Genomic DNA, 19,307 nt, shown 5'->3' on the forward strand with positions numbered 1-19,307 from the left:
CAGAGCAGCATCCAGTGAGAATACCGAGCAAGCTGCAAGGCCATCCTTGACTTTAATTCAGAGGCTGCTACTGCTGCTCCACAGATGTGGGGGGTTTTAGCCCAATTTTTAAATATATATTTAAGAACTAAGGATTTTTTTTAAACAATCAGATTGAGATTTGTGGGCTGGGGATATATTTCAGTTGATGGAGTGCTTGCCTCACATGCACAAGTCCCTGGGTTGATTATCCAGCACCACCAACACCACCCCCTACAAAAAAAAGTGAGATTTCTAAGATTGAGGGTCTGACTCAGTGGTAAAGTACTTTGCCTGGCATGCCTGAGGCCCTGGGTTTGATCCCAGAACCAAATAAAAAAAATTTTTTTTGAGATTTCTAGCTTATCATTTAAAAAAAGATGAAGATATGATAGAATTAACTTATTGGTATGCATCATCTAGTGCTCAGTAGATTGGAAAATGCTCTCCAGGTCACATAGTCCCTAGCTGTTTCAATTGCCATTTGTCACTTTACAGTAGGAAAACCTTTTGATATACTACTGTATCAGAAGTGACAACAGAAAGGATAGGCTCAGAGGGTGTCACTCACTTGACTTTGGTAGGTAATATCCTGGTCAGTACAGACACTTGAGCCTACTACCCTAGTTGATCCCATTTTCTTTCCTCCTAAAATTTTCAGTTACCAATTGTCAAGACACTGAAGTTACCATCACTGGGCACTTTGAAGGTGGCCCTTGTGCTGGTAAGGTGTTGCTTGTGTGACCATTGCCTATATTTTCAGTGGGAAATAAGTCTGTGGTCCTGTCATTGGGAAGAAGGCCAGCCAGGTGCTGTGTCATCAGGAACCTTATAAAGCTTGTCTGCCAGGGCCCAGCCTCACCCAGACTCCCAAGTGCAGTTTTCTGGTGTGAGAAGGTGACAGAATCCCCACAGAAGTATGTTTGCCTCCTTTCTCCACTGATCCCTATGAACCACTGCGTAGAGACAGGCAGTTAATCTTACAGGACATCTGAGAAGACACACTGCTGTCTAATCTGTTGCCCTGATGCTTCGAAGCCCTCAGAGACAGGTTGAGTGTAGGTGTGGCTCTGTAGACAAACACCTTAAGAGTAAAGGCAAGCATTTGGTGAGAGGTGAGGATGTGCAGCTTCCCCAGACCATGTGTGCTATACCCTCTCTGGCTCATATCCCCAGCCAGTTCTAACTGCTGGCCCCCAAACCCTTCTTCCTTCCGGATGGACAGACATCCTTTGCCACTTCAGGAACAGGGCTCCAGGGCAGACATCCTGCATGTGGGGATACTGTTGGGCATGGCATCAGCCCTCAGGCTCTTAAGCCCTGGGAGGGTGAATGCAGACAGGAATAGGCTCACCTTGGTGGAGAAAGAGACCAACCAAACAGAATGTAAGTGAATAATGTCATGTTCACATGAAAGACAAGACAATATTGGCATTCTAAAACAGTACTTCAGGGGAAGGGCAGGTGCGGCACCCTCATGGGCTGTCTAAACCAGTCTCTTAGAGTCGATCCAAATAAGACTACAGAAACCCCACACCAAAGGTCACGACCACATAGCATCTGCAAATCAAAACAAGACATTGGAGTTGACTTTAACATATAAAAATACTATAACAAAATGAAATACAAATATATATTAGAATCTGTAAGTATTCTGTATAAAGAGATACTTTCGTGGTTAGGCTAACAGCAGGCAAAGAGGAGAAAGTCGGCCTTTTCCATTTCCTAACAGTCCCAGAGACCCATGGCTGTCACCAGTGTTGCTGCAGAGAACAGCTTCTCAGGCTTTGCCCTGCTGGGTGTCTTCAGTGCACATAATGGAAGCAGCCAGTGGCAACCACAAAGGAACTGAAGACATTTGCCAAAGGGGGACAAGATGCAGAGGCGATTTCTCAGCAGGTGGTCTCCCAGTAGCCTTCTTCCAGGACTTCACCAGTGTGAACAGGCACTGGAGATGATGACCAGGGTCCCTAGTGGCTTGCAGTTGGAGGATAAGTTGATCTTGGGGCACGTGGCTCTCCTGGCCCCTTGCTGCCCTCGGCTTGTAGTAGATTCTAGTCCTCAGACTCAGCCAAGGACTAGCATGGCAGGGCCGATGTGGGTAACTTTAGGCTTATGCAGTACTGCCTGGGAACCATCACACTGGCCTCTCACCTGCTGTACCCATGGCCCTGGGGAAGGGGTGGCATCACCTTTCTGTAGGTGCCCCTTTGTGCAGAGTGACGAGGCCTCCTGCCAGTCAGTGTTCCTCAGCTTGGGAACTGGCTTCTCCAGCTCTGTGGGGACCACCAGGGAGGTGAACTTCCTCAGGGCTAGTGAGTCCAACATCTTTTTTTTCAGGGAAGGGGCAAGCTGGCTGCTCTTGCGTGTTTCAGCCCTATGCAGGCTAGTGTTGCTCAGAGCCTCAAGACAATAAGAGCCCGGCCCCCTGGTGAGGGTCAGATCCTGCCTTGAGGACACTTACCCATTTGAGCAGAGCAGGGCCCTCTTTCCCACCCCAGGGTCCCAGCTCATACTTGCAGGCATGAGTGCAGGTGTGGTGGAATGTGCCAGGCTTCTGTGGCTGCAAGAGGCTGATGATCTCTGCAGTCAGCGCTAAGGGCTTCCCCTTGCATACTCAGGGCTACATGCTCTTCGGGAGACATCTGGAAAGAAGAGTAACTTTTCCTCCCTTTGCTAACTCTCAGATTCAGAAATCACCTACTTGATTCAGCATGCCAGATAAGCTGTGTCAGAGAATCCCACACCCAGTAGCTCGAACACTAGGGTGGGCAGCTGCAGTCCCAACAAGGGTCAATGGCCAGAGCCCCACTGGGCTCTACTCTTCCCAGGCATCCTGGTCACTCCTGCAGTGCACAGGGATTGGTTCATGCCCGCCCATTAGGGCTGGATGCCCACAGTATCCCGTCCCAGGTTAGGCACATAAATACTTGTGGCTGTGATTTATGAGAATGGGACTTCTAACTCCTCAGGTTTCCTTCTGAGACCACAGCAGGAGAATCTTTCCCAGTTCCTTTTGTTCCTCCCCATTTTATAGCTGAGGACCCTGAGGTCCAGATGGAGAGAAGTCTGCCCAGCATGACAGCTGACAAAGGCCATGATGACGACCTTTGTGACCCCAGTGCTCCCTACTGACCTTCAGTGCCAGGAGACCTGAGCTGAACTTCACAAAGGAGACCCCTGCCTGGTCACCAAACCCTCACACCTGACCCATTGCCAGTAGTTCACCAACAGCTTGTAATGGGTGGGTGGCTGGGGAGCCCAGGTGCAGTGTCCCTTGCTGGGCTAGTGATGGAGGCAGGTGATGTTTACTCAACTGGAGCCAGACCTTCCTGCCCTCTTTGGTGGGGTCTGCCTTCCCCGGGAACCCCCTCATAGAAGCTACAGTGGTCATCCTACACATCAGGATTCAAGGCCTGGTCTTAAGAACCAACTCCGCCCCAGCATCCTTCCCAAGCAGTGCCAACCGGGTGGGGCAGCCCCTTTCCTGTGGCAAGAGGAGGCCCTTCCGCTCTGCCCGCGACCTGCTGCCAGCAAGATGCTGTGGCAGCAGGAGTGAGGCCGTTACTCGCAGAGGCCCCAGGGGGAAGGCCAGCTTGAGAAAGGATCAGCCCCCTTCTTCAGACCAGGTAGCAGGCATGGAGGGGTGCCACCACTCTGCCTTCGTGGCCTGACCTCACGCACACATTCATTCAACAAATATTTATTAAGCGCCTATTTGTGCAAGGCACTTCCGGAGAGGGCGGCAGCTTGGCCTCGCCCCTCCGCCCGGCCAAAGCTAGAAAGGCTGTCGAGGCCACCCGCGCTGCCCAGGGCCTGGCGCCGTCCTGGTGATGGCCCGCACCCCCAGCCCAGCTGCCGCCCGCCGCCGGCCCGCGCCCACTACGCGCAGAGGGCACAGCCGCACTTGGTGGGCTTCTCCACCTCCTCAGCAAAAGAGGTCCCATCGCTGCACTCGAAGGTGAGCTTCCTCCGCTTCAGCCGCAGGCCCCGGCAGCAGCCCTGGCCCGGGCACGTGCCCCGGCACTCCACCCACGACAGTGGGCGCGTGGTCTGGCAGATGGCATAGCCCCTCTGGACCCGGTGAAAGTCCCGCACAGGGTCCCCCCGGCATTCGGACTCTGGATGGGACAGACACCAAGAGAAAGCCTCAGGGTACACTCAGGGTCCAGCTGCTGCCCCAGGAGAAGGAGGAGGAAGCGGGCAGCATGCTCTCACGCCCCTCTGTCCCCAGCGTCCTCCCACCTTCTGAGCATGCACCTTCGCATAGCTTCCTCCTGGGGCCCACAGTGTGGCCAGGGGGAAGGAGGAAATTCCTAGCTGCCGGAGTAAGATGCCTCCCTTTACAGAAGCCTGGAGGGGATGATGACATTATAAAAGAAATCCCTGCTGGGGAGGTGATGGCCCAAAGGGGCCCCAGGTCTGGGTTTCCCCTGCTTCCCCTGCCCAGCCTCAGCAGTCTAGATTCCGACTCAGCATCCTGGTCAAGCTGTCTGGGGAGGGCTTGAGAAGGGGTCCCAAACCCTCAGACTTCGGCCACTCCCAGGTCCAGAGTGGATGGGACCAAGATGTGGTGATCTGGCTAGGAGCTGTTACCTCGGTGATCTCTTCTGTAACCAGAGACCTCAGCCAAAAAGGGCAGCTGAGGGGTGGGCTGGACCCAGGGGAGGTGGGGAGTGGAGCTCAGTGCACAGAGGGTGGGGGACACCAAAAGGCCAGGAGTAGCCTCAAGTGGAGAGGAGTGGGGAGGGTAGCTGAGGTTGGGAGGAAGGAAACACCAAGTTGCTATGCATTTTGTGGGGAGAGACCCTGCAGAGGGCACATCAGGAGGGGGGCCCCTGACCTTGCTCACACAGCTTGCCCACAAAGCCAGGGTCACAAACACAGTGTGCCCCCTTGGTGGCCGAGGCCTGGCAGTGGCCATGCAGGCACTGCAGGCCCCCACAGGGCTCTGCAGCCGCCCCGACCTGGTTGCACAGAGCCCCTGAGTACCCATCCTGGCACTGGCAGCTGTAGGAAAGGGCATCAAGGGGCACACATTCCCCATGGACACACCTGGAGGAGACAGAGAAAAGTCACCGTGAGGACCAGCCAACCCAAGGCCCACCCCTCCCAGCCTTGACTTCACAGGACTGTTATTTTGTCACAAGATTTAAACCAAGGGGAAAAAAAAACAATTCTGTTTGTCCTTATGAGCCTTTTCCTGTTAATAAACATGGAAAACCAGTATGGAGGTGGGTGGGGGAGCTGTGTTAGGTTCCGTGCTCCAATTTAGGGGTTTCAAACTACAGTTTGAGAGGTGGCCCTCACATGGACAAGTAGAATGTGGGAAAGGGCAGGGGCAAGGCCTCCCTCAGCCCACCCCATACTCACTTGTGCCCATGGCAGGGGCCGTCAGCTGGCTGGTCGCAGTGCAGGCCCCCCCAGCCAGCCTCACAGTGGCACACAGGCCCCGGGCTGGCACTAGGCTGGCAGATGCCACGCAGGCAGTAGAGCTTGCGGCAGGGTTCGCAGCCCGGCACCACGCCTGGTTTCATCTGCGTCTTGGTGAAGTCCTGCAGCTCATTGTTGATGTACAGGTTTCGGATACAACCGTGGAAGCTGGTGCCATTGAGGATCTGCCACAGGCGGAAGGCAGCTGAGTTCACGTCCACGGGCATCCCTGGGGTGGGCAGGGAGCAAAGCCAGGCTGAATCAGGCCGGGCGTAGCACCCAACTCTGAGATCTGCTAGGCAGCTCTAGTGTCCCCTGTTACCCTCAGTCTCTGTCCTTCTGGCCCTGTGACCCTAAGGCTTTGCCACCTGGAGGGCCAGATTCATTTCCCAGAAGCCACGGAAAAGCTGCTTTCCCTGGGATGACAGCTGGGTTTTCAGCCCGGCATGGCAGTTGGCAAGTGAGGTTCCAGGCTGCCCTACCCAGGGCTCCTTTCTCCCCTCTAGAGCACTAGCTTTTATCACTCGAGACCCCAATAAAAGCCAAGGACTTGGCCTGAGCACTGGCCCCCTTGGTTCTGATGGTCATTGCTTCCCAGCTACCCTCTGAGATCGGGGTTCCAAAATCTACCTGACAGATGACCAGCGACTTGCCTGAAGTTGCTCGAAGAGCAGAGACAGAGGTGGCACCAGAACCAGGGGGCCAGGAATCAGCAGCCCTCTCCCACTGTACCCAGAGCCTGGCTCCAACCAAACCAGAAATGTCTGTGGGTGGTGGACGGGATCACCTGGCCTGCAACACCTGTACGGCCAGTGGGTGTTTACAGCTGATGCGTGGACTGCCTCTAGCAGTAGCTCTGACCTCCGAGGGCCTAAGATTGGGAATGGAGCCCCTTCTGGCCCAAAGATGAGAAGAAAGGTGAACACGGTGAGGGAGACAGCCGGGAAAGCCCCAGGCCCTCTCCTAGGCCTGTCCCCCATCCTTCTTGGTCAGCAGAACTGGGCAAAGAGCAGCCTGGGCTCCAGGCAGGGGAGGACAATCCACCAGCAACTTGGCCTTTCACTAGGACAACACCCACCTCTTGGCATTTCCCCTCACAGTGCAGTGCCCTGGGTATCAGGTCTCCTGGGCCACTCAGGCCAGAGAGCCAGAGGCCCCCACCTTGGGATACTGACATCATGGTCCAATGGAGAATCCTGGAGAAAGACAGCTGCAGCGTCCCCAGCACCAGTTCCTCACCTCCCACGTAAAGAGGGGCCTCGCTGTTGAGCGTGTAGTGTTTGCCAAAGTTGTCCATGGTCATGGGACTGCCACCATCGATGGAGAGATTCACCATCTGGTCAAAGGTGACCAGCTCAACAGTGTGGAACTGCCCGTCATTGATCGTCTCGGCACTGGAAGGAGATGGGGTGCCCCCACCCAAAGGAGTAGGTGTCATTTTGGAGCACCTCTGGCCATTGGCCCAGTAGCTACTTCCAAAGTGACTAAATCTGTCAGGCCCCTTTCTGGGGCCCTAGGGAGAAACTGAGAAGTTAGGGGCAGAGGCCCCCACTATTGGAGAACCTCCTCTGAGGTTAGGGTTGGGATGGGGAAGGAGAGGCCACCCCTTAGACCTTAGAGAGCCTCACGCTAAGCTGGGGTTGGACCTGATGGGCGGCCCAAGTTTCTAGTGGTCCCAACAACTATACTTCCCTGGCAGTCGCCCTGCCCCTGAGGGTAGGTGGGGAGCACGAGGAAGCCCTACCTGTAGATAGCAGAACTGGGGTAGCTGCCTGGGTCATAGCTGACACGCACGTGGCCCTGGTACAGCTCAACTGCGATGTGGTCGTTGTCTCCATTGTACAGCAGAATCCCGTTGTCCTCTGCAGTGGAGACCTAATGGGCAAAGCACTTTCTCTCCCACCCCACCCCTCACAGTAGCAGTGGGTGGCACAGAAACTGGACAAGCCAGGCTGTGTGCAGAGGCATCCTTCCCTGCCTGGCCAACCTCCCCAGGGGCCACTTCTCTAGGAGGCACTGACAGAGGCTGGCAGTCTAGGATTCAAATACCAACTACTGCCAGTCTGGTCAGGTCCAGGCAGAAGGACAGACAAGCCAGCTGAGACCTAGAAAAGATGTACCAGAGGAACAGAGGAATCTTGGGGAGTCTGCCCCAGAGAGGGAGAGGCAGACTGGGACCCCCACTTCCCAGGTGAAGGGAGGGCCTTTGTGGGAGCTAGCCACACAGGGTGAGGACTAGAGAGGGGACAAGGGCAGGAGGGCTGTCTCAGCCAGAATTGTCCAAATCTGGAAAGAGCCTCTCAGGAGATAGTGTCTGTCACTGGAGCTGTTGTGACAGACAAGCAAGAGCAGGATTTTTGTTTGGAAGGGAGGTCCCCTCAGTTGCTCTGGGGGCCATGATCTGTTCCTTCTGCCTTGAGTCTCTCCCCTACTATCTTCTGATAAAGACCCTGAGCCCCTGATCCCTGGAGGTGGGCACACGGTTCAGGCAGGACCCATCATACTACCCCATCTCCTCGGATCCAGCGGTTGGTACAGGGATGGGCATGTGACTGAGACCGGGCCAATCAGAGAACTCCCCTGAGACTGCTGATTGTTGTCTGTTTAGAGCTGGCAGGGAAGAGCCCCTTTGGGTCTGGTAATGGGACTTTCTGGGGCTATGAGGACTAGACCAAGGATGAGGGTTTGGGTGAGTTTCATTTTGTTAAGCAGCTAAGGCTGGCTCTTGTCCTGCTGTGAGGATAATGTGAGTGGACAGGATTTTGGAGAAGTGACGTGGGGAGGAGAGCCGAATGAGCATGTGTGGGAGGCTGAAAGGTTCTGAGAAAAAGAAGGGGACAAAAGAAAGAGAGAAGAAAGACGTGGCATTTGCCATCAGGAATGGGATTTTGGGGAGAGAGATGACTAAGGAGGAGTCTAACTTTTCTTTGGGGTAATATGCAATACAATCCACTCTCCCAAGAAATATTTAGCAGAATATGGATATACAAAATGTGCACATTTCTGTGTTGTTGAAGTGGAACTTGCTTTCTTTTTATCTGTAACATGATCACGTTCTAAGACAAAATAGAAGATATAAAAAGGGCAACTCAGGGACCTTTGGTCAGAGACCCAAGCCCAGAGCTCTGGCCACATAAAACCAGCCTGTGTGCAGCACAGGAGGCAGAAGCCAAGGAGTAGTTGAGATAGAAGACGGTGGGGAAGGATCCTGACGAGCTTGGTTTTCTGAATCCAGCCTCCCCGCGGACTGCCTCCACCTTGCCTGATGTGTGGCTTAGTTACCTTCCCAACTATCCAAACCGGCTCAAGCTGAGTCCCCAATAGCCAGGAGGAGTTTTGACTGACACATGTCCCTTCTAGGTCCCCTAGGCAGAGGTACGGTCTGATGCTCTGACCTGAGGCCATGGTCCCCTGTTCCCTGACTCCCTCTTGGGAACAGGCGCCCTGGGTACCCACCTGTAGTGTGATATTAGCCCGTGGCCAGTTCTGCAGGTCAGTGAACTGCAGATAAGTGTCCCGATCCACAAAGTTGACACTGAGCAACTTCTCACACTCAGGGCCACCGAAGCCTGGGAGGCACTGGCACACAGGCCGGCTGCCCTGGTCCACACAGTTGGCCCCATTCTGGCACTCAGTCCCCTCACAGGGGTTCCTGGGGGCAGGTGGGTGTGGGGGGATCTCACAGAGCTGTCCGCTGAGGGGAAAGGACACAGGTCAGAGAAGGCCCAGCCAAAGGAAGAAGAGTCCTGGAGAGGAATTCACTAAACATCCTGGGGAAACAGAGCCTTAAAGTGACAGAAGATGTTCTTAGTGAACACATTTTTCCCCCCTGTGGAAGGGTACTGAGCACAAGTGTGGTTGGCTGGCCCCTGGTTCAGCAGCACGGACGTTACCTGTCAGAAGGGGAAAGCCTACTGAATCTGCTTGTAAAAAGGTTTCAGGTGGTTCATGTGTATAATAATGATTGAGAAGCACTCACTGCTGGTGTCAGTAACATGGGAGTAAAGAAACTGAATAATCACAGAACTTCCCAGGCCTAGGTGGTTTCATTGGTGAATCCCACAAAATATTTAAAGAAGAATTAATATAAATTCTTCACAGACTCTTCAGAAAAATAAAGAAAAGAAAAAAAAAAAACTAACTCTGATACCAAAGCCAAAGACCTCACAACAAAAATCACAGACTGATATCTCTTATAAATATGGGCACAAAAATCCTTAACAAAATATTAAGGACTGGTAGATAGTTGAATGATGGAGCACTTGCCTAGCATGTGTAAGGCTCTGGCTTACCCAACCCTGGAACACACACACACACACACACACACACTCATACACACACTCATACACACACAAACATCAAAACCAGCATAAAAAGCATTATATACCATGATCATTTGGGATATACCCCAGGAATCCAAGGTTGTTTTAACTCAACAAATTAGGAAGTTAATTTAATGAAGGGCACCCACAAAAATCATATAACATTTAATAATGAAAGACTGAAGGATTATCCCCCAAGACAAGGACATCTGCTCTCACAGCTTCTACGCTATATTGTACTAGGGATTCTATCCAGATCAGTTAGACAAGAAAATGAAATAAAATGCATCCAGATTTTGGAAAAAAAGAAAACTATCTCTACTTTCACATGACATGATCCTATGTAAGAAAATCCTAAAGAACCCACTAAAATGCACTCAGAACTAATTAAAGAATTCAGCAAGATTGCAGGATACAGTTGACGCACAAAAATCAAAGGAAAAATGAAATTAAACAATCAATTCCACTTACCATACCATTGAACAGAATAAAATACTCGGGAACAAGTTTTAAGAATAAGTGCAAAACTTTCTTTGATAATTACAAAACAATTATTGAAAGAAATTAAAGAAGGTCTAAATAGATAGAAAGACATCAGAAGACTTACTAGCATTGTTCCTGAAATTGACCAATATGATCCCTATCAAATTCCTGATTGACTTCTTTGCAGAAATTGACAGATGGATCCTATTTTTATGGAAATTCAAGGAACCTACCTAAAATAGTCAAGACAATCTCCAGAAATAATGAAATAGGAGGACTTATGCTTCCCAATTTCAAAATGTATTACAAAACTACAGTAATCAAAACAATGTGAGGCTGGCATAAGAAAACCATACAGGTCAATGGAATAAAAATTGGGAGTCTAGAAATAGCCTCACACTTATAGACAACTGGTTTAAAACACACACACACACACACACACACACATACACACACAAACACGACAAATGGGAGGGGAAAATAGTCTTTTCAACAAATAAAGTGGATATCCACATACAAAAGAATGAAGTTGGACACCTTCTTTACACCATATATAAAAATATCAAAAATGGGTCAATGACCTTTTAAACTTAAGAGCTAAAACTATAAAACTCTTAGAAGACCACATAGATATAAATCTTCATGATCTTGAATTAGGCAGCAGATATAACACCAAACATACAAGCAAAAAAAGTAAAAAATTCATAAATTAGAAATCATCAACATTTAAAACCTGTGCATCAAAGGATATTATCAAAAGACTGGTGGGTGTGTGGCTCAGCAGTAGAGCACTTGCCTCCCACATGTGAGGCACTGGGTTTGATCCTCAGCACAACACAAAAGTAAATTAAAAAAATAAAGATACTGCATCCATGTATAACTAAAAAAATATTTAAAAAATATGACAACCCACAGAATGGAAGAAAATATTTGCAAATCATTTATCTGATAAGGGCCTTGCCTACAATATATAAAGAGCCTTTACACTCAATGATAAAATCTCAATTGAAAAAACAGGCAAAGGACTTGACTGGACATTTCTCCAGAGAAGATATCAAAAATGCCAATAAGCACATGCAAAGATGCTCAACTTCATTAGCCTTTAACAACATGGAAATCAAAACCACAATGAGATATCACTTCACACTCACTAGGAAGGCTAGAAACCAAAGACAGCAGTTGTAGAGGGTGTAGAGGAATTGGAACCCTCATACACTGCAGGGGGGAATATATAATGATGGTGCCATTGGAAAACAGTTTGGCACTGACCATGTGATGCAGCAAGTCCCCTTCTAGGGATATACCCAGGACAATTGAAAATGTATGTCCACACAAAACCCTCTTCATAGCATCAGTATTCATAATAGTCAAAGAGTAGAAACAACCTAAATGTCTGTAAACAGATGAGTGGATATCAAATTGTGGTATATCCATACAATGGACTACACTCAGGACTGAAGTGTTGATACATACCGCAACATGAACAAACTTTGAAAATGTCATGCTAAGTGAAAGAAATAGACACAACAGACAATGCATTGTATGATTCCATTAAATTGAATGTCCAGAATATGTTCACAAACACACTTATTAGTAGATTAGAAAATGCTGGAGGGTGGGCCGGAAGTGACAGATGATGGGTATGGAGTTTCCTTCTGGAATAAGGAAAATGTTCTAAATCGATTATTGTGATAGATGCACAATTCTGAGGATATATGAAAGACCATTGAATTTTACACTTCAAATCTTATGGTATATGAATTATATGTTGATAAAGGTATTTTTAAAAAACAACACAAGGAGCTGGGGTGTATCTCAGTGGTGGAGGCATGTTTAGCATCAGTGAGGCCCTGGATTCCATCACCAGCACCATGAGGGTATAAAAGAAGACACAAGCAGAGCGTGGGAGGTGGGTGGCCAGAAGGCAGCCCCTCCAGCTTCCCAGGGGAGCCCCCAGGAGAAGGTAGATGACCTTTACGGCAGGACATGACTTCCACAGTTCAGCCCGAAGAGTAAGTCATGAACACTTCCCAGTAATCTGTACCTGCCTCCCATCCCCCACTAACAGGTTAGGGACCCTCTGCCTAGGTTCTGAGCCATACATGACTTTCCCAGGTTGCACAGCTAGGATTGGCAGAACCATGGTTAAAAATCCAGGATTCGTCTACCACACTCTGACCCAGCCAGCCCAGACGGACAGCTAGAGCAGCGGCTCAGGTGCATCCCGGGGGCTCACCTGTAGCCCTCGGCACAGAGGCAGGCATAGCTGTTGACCTCGTCCACGCACTGAGCCCCATTCTGGCAGCGATGATCCCTGCAGTCGTCCTGATTCTCACTGCAGTTGTCACCCGCGTAACCTGGTGCACACTCACACCTGGGGGTGGGGGGTGGGGGTGTCAGCCACACAGCCCAGAGCCCAGGTGGCCAGGGCCCATACTGCGTGTTCATGTGACAGAGGACCTCAAGTCCCTGTGGAGACCACCAGGAGGCCAAAAAGAGTCCTGGATATAAAGGGGACCCAGCCCATCCTGAGAGTGTTTTCCAGCGTGAGAAGAGAGTTTATGTGGGGTTGGGGGGACCTGGATTGAGAGGGTGGAGTGTTGGAGGCTGCGACCTCACCAGCCACTCCTCCTGGCAAACTGCCAGGTGCCATCTTGACTTGGTCACGGCCTCCAACAGTGGAGGCCCAGCAGCAGGAGGAAATGAGACTTTTGTCCCAGAGAACCTGCCTCCACATGCAAGGCCAACCCTCTTCTAACCTGCCCTGCTGCTCAGCTACTCCCTCCGTGCTCTTGCACAACCCCGGGCACATCATGGTCTTGCATCACATGGCTCAGCCACCCTCTTACCCAGACTCTCCAACTCTGTTGGGCCCATCCTTTAGCAGGGCATGTGCCTCTCAATAGGAACCTTGGCCCCAGGCCAGCCTCCCTCTAGCCTCCCAGCTCTCACCACATCACTGTCTCCCCCCAAATCTGTCTTGGCCAACCATTTGCCTATCAAATAAAGGGCACACTCTCTCTCCCCTTTCCAGTAATGGCCTTGCAAGACATTCCCTGTCCAGCAGCCTATCCGCTCCCCCCACCAAGCCCACACCTGCCAGATACAACTGTTGATTCTGGAGCACCCTCTGCATGGTGCAGCCAAGCCAATACCTCACCTCTAGTGAACACCACCCCTCACTGAGCAATCTCTTCTCTGAATCCCTTCTGAACTCCGAACTCCACTGTTCAACCACACAATGAGCAGATCAGTTCCCTTGCCTGGATTATTTTACTCATTCCTGAACTCAGTGTTTTTCAGGATCTAAGAAATATCTTTCAGCCCGCTGCCTACACACACACACACACACACACATCAATTTGGTGCAACAATATTTATTCTTACCTTATAAAATGGTACATTGCTCTCTGACGTTTTGTTTTTTTAATGTTAACGACTTACCCAATTGATCACTATCTACTTAAATTGGGTCTTGAGTTGCATTTTGAAAAACTGTTACAGTAGCTGAACCACCACCCACTCCATCCATCCATCCATCCATCCATCCATCCATCCATCCACCTATCCACCCACCCAGTGACTGTGTATTGAATACTGTCTGGTTTCTAGGCACAGTGCTGAGTGTCAGTTCCATCTTGCCACCACACCAGGATAGGAAGTTGAGAGATGTGCACTGTATAACCCTGTGCTGCAGCCTGGGCCCAGGGCAAAGCACAGTACTCGTTCTCTGTGGCATGAAGGATGATGCCAGCTGTTCCAAAGCGGGTTAATTGCCTGTTTGAAATCCTGCTCCATTCCACCCTCTGAGACACAGCATCTCTGAGGAGGATACCTGCCACCCAGTGTGTCCCTGGTCTGCCCTGCCACTGCAGGAGTGTAGCATCTGTCCATCATTTGTATGGAGGTTTGATGCAGCCCACTGATGGTGTATCCAGGCCTCAGTCATCTTCTGACACTAACTTTCTGCCCATGGATATCAGGCAGCTCTTGCTAGATGGCAGGCTTCCTAGGGGATTCCACCCAGCGATGACAATAATATAGGACAGCTGAACGGGGCTGAACGGGCTCTGGAATTCAGAACTTCTTGGCATTGGTAAAATAGTCCATAAAACAGTGGATGATATAACCTGCTGAGGTGGTCGGAGGTAGCCCTATAAGCCGAAAAGTTTACATTTTGGTAGTAAAATCTGTACATATCCACACTCCATGAGATGAGCAACAAGTGGAAATGGCCTCATATCAGCCCAGCTCAGCCCTTCTTAACAAATATGTTCGGGTGAGGGCCTACTGTGCCTTCGGAAGAAGTTTTTGGTCTTTAGAGTTTCGTGGATTTTGTAATTGGGATAAACAGCTGTGGATCTGGAACAATTGACTCTGGGTGGAGAACTTGGATGCTGGACACAGAAGAAAGTGCTTGTCATATACTTTCTCACCTAATCATTGCAACCACCCCAGGAGGAAGCTGCTGCCACACAGCTGAAGATCTGAAACAGTGCAGCCAACTGATTCATTCGGGGTGATGATGCAGATAGGTCTCTCTGGCCAGAGTGGTACCCATACCCACCCTCTGCACCCTGCATCGCTGAGAACAAACCCTCTGACAGGTGAGAACAGGAGGGATGGGGAGAAGGCAGAGCCCAGACTGAAATCCCTGGCAATGGGTGCCACTGACCTGGGCCCATCTGGGGTGCCCACACACTGGGCCTCGTGCTGACATGGGTTCAGATCCGGGGAGCAGAAGTCCACCAGCTGCTCACAGGCCCTTCCTGGGGGAATAAGGAGCAAGAGGCAGGAGAGAAGCCAGGCCCAGCAGAACCTCCTCAGACACTGAGAAGGCCCCAGACCTGCCACCCACAGCACAGGGCTCCGGCGTGTGCTCTGGCCCCACCATGCTTACCCGTGTACTGCAGGGGGCACCGGCAGGTGTAGTTGCCCACACCATCCACACAGATGCCTCCATTGGCACAGGCATGCTCCACACAGTCATCCGTGTTCACCTCACAGGTTGGTCCTTCAAAGCCGATGGGACAGGAGCACCTGTGGGGGATGGTAAGAGGGAGAGGCACAGATGGAAACCTGTGTCCCCACTCGATCATCATTCCACAGAATCAGGGTTTCTACTCTGGGCCAGGCCCTTGGCAGGGGCTGTTAAGGTAAGTTACAGGTGAACAAGACCGACACTGCCCTCAAGGGACTCAATCACAGTCTAGTGAAAAAGACCGGTGACTAGAGCAGAGGTGGGGAGTGTGGGGTGATAGACGTGCCTGAAACCAGGGTGTGGGCAGACAGGGGCAGAGGACAACTAACTCCTCCTTGGTGGGGTCGCCCAGGGCAGGTTTCCTGGAGGAGGGGACAAATTGACCTATTCAAGGACCCAGACAGAAGGAGCAGGAAGGGGAGGGAAGGCAGCAGGGACAGAGGAATGTCCAAAAGCCTGACTTCCACGCACATCCTCCAGGAAGGGCCCTGCTCATCTACGCAGTTCAGGGGCAGCATGTGGAGCGCAGGCTTCAGGGAGAATGGGGCTGAGGGGGGCAGGAGCTGGGTTGTGGAGGGTCCTGGAGATCAGTGACCCTCAAACCAGGGTGATAACTTCCCCTGAGGCACCTGAGGTTTTCCAAGTGGTGTGAGGGTCAGAGAGAGGTCTGAGAAATTGACATCCCCCTCTTCAAATGTCCACACAGGCTCCTCCCTAAGCTGCTCTGTCCAGGACTCCCAAGTGCAAGGTGTGAGGCACCAAGTAAAACAACAACTGGGGACTCTGATGCGTAGAAAGCAGAACAAATGGTTTTGTAAGTCAAGAGGTTTCCGGTTCCGCATGTTGCAAGTGATGGGAGGCCTCACGGAACTCTCAGCTGACAGAGCATGAAAAATACCTTTGGTGATAGATCACTCTGGGGGTTTGGGTACATCAACTGGGAAGAGTTTCAAAGAACTGAGTGACATGGCTATAATAAAACTCCTCCTAATCCTGTTGGTGTATTTATGTGAACAAACTTTCCCAGCATTTACATCTATAAAAACAAAGCCAACAACCAGGGCTGTTGAGCCTTCTCCTGCTCTGTCCCATCACCCCTGGACACGTGAACCCATTCAGAGAAGAAAAGAACTCCAGAAAAGTACCCTGTCCATACCCTTAAGTTTCATTAAGGGACACAGTCTAGTAAGATTTACCTTCATGCATAATAACTACCAAATTTCATCATGTGGTTTTCTTGTTTTGAATGATTGTATGTTATTGGCAATTGTCATGAAAACTCAAAAGAAGCTAATCAGACTTATGTTGACGAGAAATACCAAAAAGAAGACTTTACATGTTAACACTTAGACTCCTTGTTGGTGGCAGAGAAGCCAGCAGGTGCTCCCGAAGAGAAGACTGTGGGGCTTCAAATCCTAATACACTCTACAGAGAATGGGAGGGGGGAGCATGATGGGAACACTAGCTCCAGGAGAAGGAAGGGGTGGGGGGAGCATTTCCCTGCATTCAGGGCATTTAAAAATGGTGTCAGATTGCAATGCTCTTCCCATTGCCACTGGAGGATAAGGAAAGAGTGACTAAGTGATCGTTTCATCTTTAAATATTAATAACATTACACTATCTAAGACCTTATCTACATTGCAAAGAAAAATTAAATTTTATTTTGATGAAAAATTTTAGCTGTCAATCTAAGGACGGTGGTACGGGTTTATATTTGGGGGTGGGGGTGGGGGTCGGGTAAAGCCCTCTGAAGACCCCAGCTGCAGGGCATGTTCTGGGGTTTAATTTTAATGGCGTGTGGGTGGGGGTGGGTGGGCATGTTAAGCTGGGATAACAGGGTCACTTGGCATTGCAAAAAGCCCCTCTGGCGGGAGCCAAGGATAGGGCAGTGGGAGTGGGCAGGGGCCGGAGAAGCCTCCGGTGGAGGGGTGACTTAAGGAGGCACCCCCTTCTACCTGGAGGGCCCACCCGGGCGTCCCAGGCTGCAGGGCTGCTGAGCGCGAGGGGCCTCAGTCCCCGCGGAGGAGCGGAGCCGGGAGGGGAACGCTGCTGGGGCTGCGGCCCAGGCTGAGAGCAGGAGGAGGACGCGTTTCCAAGGCGACGCCGGGAGAGGCCTCTTAGACTTTCGTGTTTTACGTCTGGTAATTTGGGTTTGCAGAGGCAGGTTTGGCCATTTCTGCCGGTAGATTCAACATCATTTTCTCAAGAGCCAATTTATTGAGCGGCCAATTTATTTTCCAGCAACCAAACACTCTGTACCCTGGGAGGGTGAGGGGGTCGGTGGGGGCAGGAGGCGGAACAGATCGATGGGAGGGGCTTAGATGGTGACGTCAGCAGCCGCAGGACCTCAGAGAGAACTTGAGGTTGGACTCTGCACTCTACAGGGAAATGAGTGCTCATGGTGGGTCCAGAGGGCTGTCCCCTCTCTGCGGTGGTCAATGTGAGTCATGAGATCTGGGGAGAACCCCAGAGGGAATGATGGGGACTTGGCACCCCTTCTGGGCAGGCCTCACCCACCCAATGGCAGCCTCTGCTGTTCCTGGGGGTGCAGGGTGGCAGCTGGACAGGAGGGGCAACTTCAGGCAAGTTGCACAGCCAGCACACTGTCCGGCTCAGAGCAGAGGTTTTGTGGTTGAACATAAATGAATCTTAGTTGTTCCCAGTCTGCTCCTGGCACTGCGTCCCAGTATCCTGCAAAGACCCTTCAGCGCCCAGTACCTTGTTAGAGCAAGAAGCTGCAGAGCAGGCCCAAGCCCCAGCTCATCCATGAGCGCTTCCTTTGTGACTCTGGCTGTCCCCTGGGCACAGCTATGTCTCACAGCATTGTCTGCTCCCCCTGAGCCTCTACCCCCACCCATCTCCTGGAACACACGGAGGCCTGGGCCATCCCCTTGGGGGAAGTATAACACCAAGGTGTAGTTGCTGGTCCCATCAAAACATTCCCCCCACCCAGGCTCCTGCCCCCAGGCCACTCACGTGAAGCCACCATCCTGGCCCTCCTGGGCATGGCACGTCCCTCCATTGCCACAAGGGCTGCTGGAACAGCTGTCCAGGGATACCTCACAGTCTCGGCCCTGGAGGGAAAGGTCAGTGACAGGGACTCCAGGGAGACCTGGGGATTAGTGTGTTGAGTAGAGACAGCTAGCCCCTCAGTGGCTCAGCCCCCCTGTCCCAGGAGTTACTTATCATTCTTTCACCCACCCACCCATCCATCCATACGTTAGATCACTGATGACAGGCTCACTCAAGTGCCTGCTCTGAGCCAGGCACTGCTCTGGGTACTGAGGACAGCCTGGAAAACACGACAGACCCAACCTTGCCTGTCTGTGCCCCACAGTGTACGCCCTCCCAGCTTCGTCCACTCACCTTATAGCCACTAGGGCAGGCACACCTGTACACCTCCAGGGGATCATTGTGGCAAGTGCCCTGGTTCTGGCATGGAATGGACAAGCAGGGATCACACTTGGCTTGGACAGCTAGAGTAGGAGGACCTGTGGAGGATTTAGGAGGATATAAGCATAGAGAGTGGAAGGAGCGGCACAAGTCTGGGCCCGGAAACCCCAAGCCCTGAGAAGCCCAACTTTGTTGAATGGTGGGACGTCTTCTCCCCAAGGAGACTCTTGCCCCTCACTGTGTTTTCTCAGGCTCATACCTGCCCCCTGCACCGTCCACTTGTCCAGCCTGTGGACCCTCCTTTGTAACATGGGTCAATACTGGGTTGGAAGGACTACATGAGCCACACACATGACAGTTAGGGCCAGGTCATCAGTATGTGAGTGGCATGGTCATTATTCCTGAAGTCAGCTGACATTCCCTCTGCCCCCTCACACCCTCATGCCTGCTGCCTCCTGACCAGGTTGATGAAAGGTGGCCACCTCAGTAGAGAGCGAGCATGGTGCCTGAGCTTGGCTCTGTGGGGAGGCCACATCAGGGTCCATATGCCTTCAAGTTGTTCTTCTCCAAGCCTAAAGCAGGAAAGACCCTTCCTGTCACCTCCCTGACTACAGCAGGCCCCTCTCTAGCCCCTTCAGGTCTCACTGGCTGTAGAAGTGGGTGGAGAAGCCAGGGGC

The 19,307-nt window shown here is 51.5% G+C and overlaps 1 protein-coding gene across 1 annotated transcript in view; it reads right to left on the reverse strand.

Annotated features, from left to right (window-relative positions):
• Nucleotides 1-1,337: 1,337 nt before the first annotated feature.
• Slit1 (slit guidance ligand 1) overlaps nt 1,338-19,307 on the reverse strand; it is a 157,158-nt gene continuing 139,188 nt past the window's right edge. Inside the window, exons 27-37 of the mRNA XM_058581181.1 lie at nt 18,604-18,728; nt 18,214-18,311; nt 15,157-15,296; nt 14,932-15,025; nt 12,493-12,630; nt 8,908-9,145; nt 7,196-7,326; nt 6,691-6,845; nt 5,392-5,680; nt 4,862-5,073; nt 1,338-4,139 (exon numbers count right to left, since the gene is read on the reverse strand). Of these exons, the coding sequence (XP_058437164.1) occupies nt 3,901-4,139; nt 4,862-5,073; nt 5,392-5,680; nt 6,691-6,845; nt 7,196-7,326; nt 8,908-9,145; nt 12,493-12,630; nt 14,932-15,025; nt 15,157-15,296; nt 18,214-18,311; nt 18,604-18,728 (1,859 nt within the window). The 3' untranslated portion in view covers nt 1,338-3,900. The remainder of the gene's footprint in view (nt 4,140-4,861; nt 5,074-5,391; nt 5,681-6,690; nt 6,846-7,195; nt 7,327-8,907; nt 9,146-12,492; nt 12,631-14,931; nt 15,026-15,156; nt 15,297-18,213; nt 18,312-18,603; nt 18,729-19,307) is intronic.

The sequence above is a fragment of the Marmota monax genome, unplaced genomic scaffold, assembly GCF_021218885.2.
Source record: "Marmota monax isolate L192 unplaced genomic scaffold, Marmota_monax_Labrador192_F-V1.1 WCK01_AAM20220418_F8-fsc00004, whole genome shotgun sequence".
Classification (NCBI taxonomy): Eukaryota; Metazoa; Chordata; class Mammalia; order Rodentia; family Sciuridae; genus Marmota; species Marmota monax.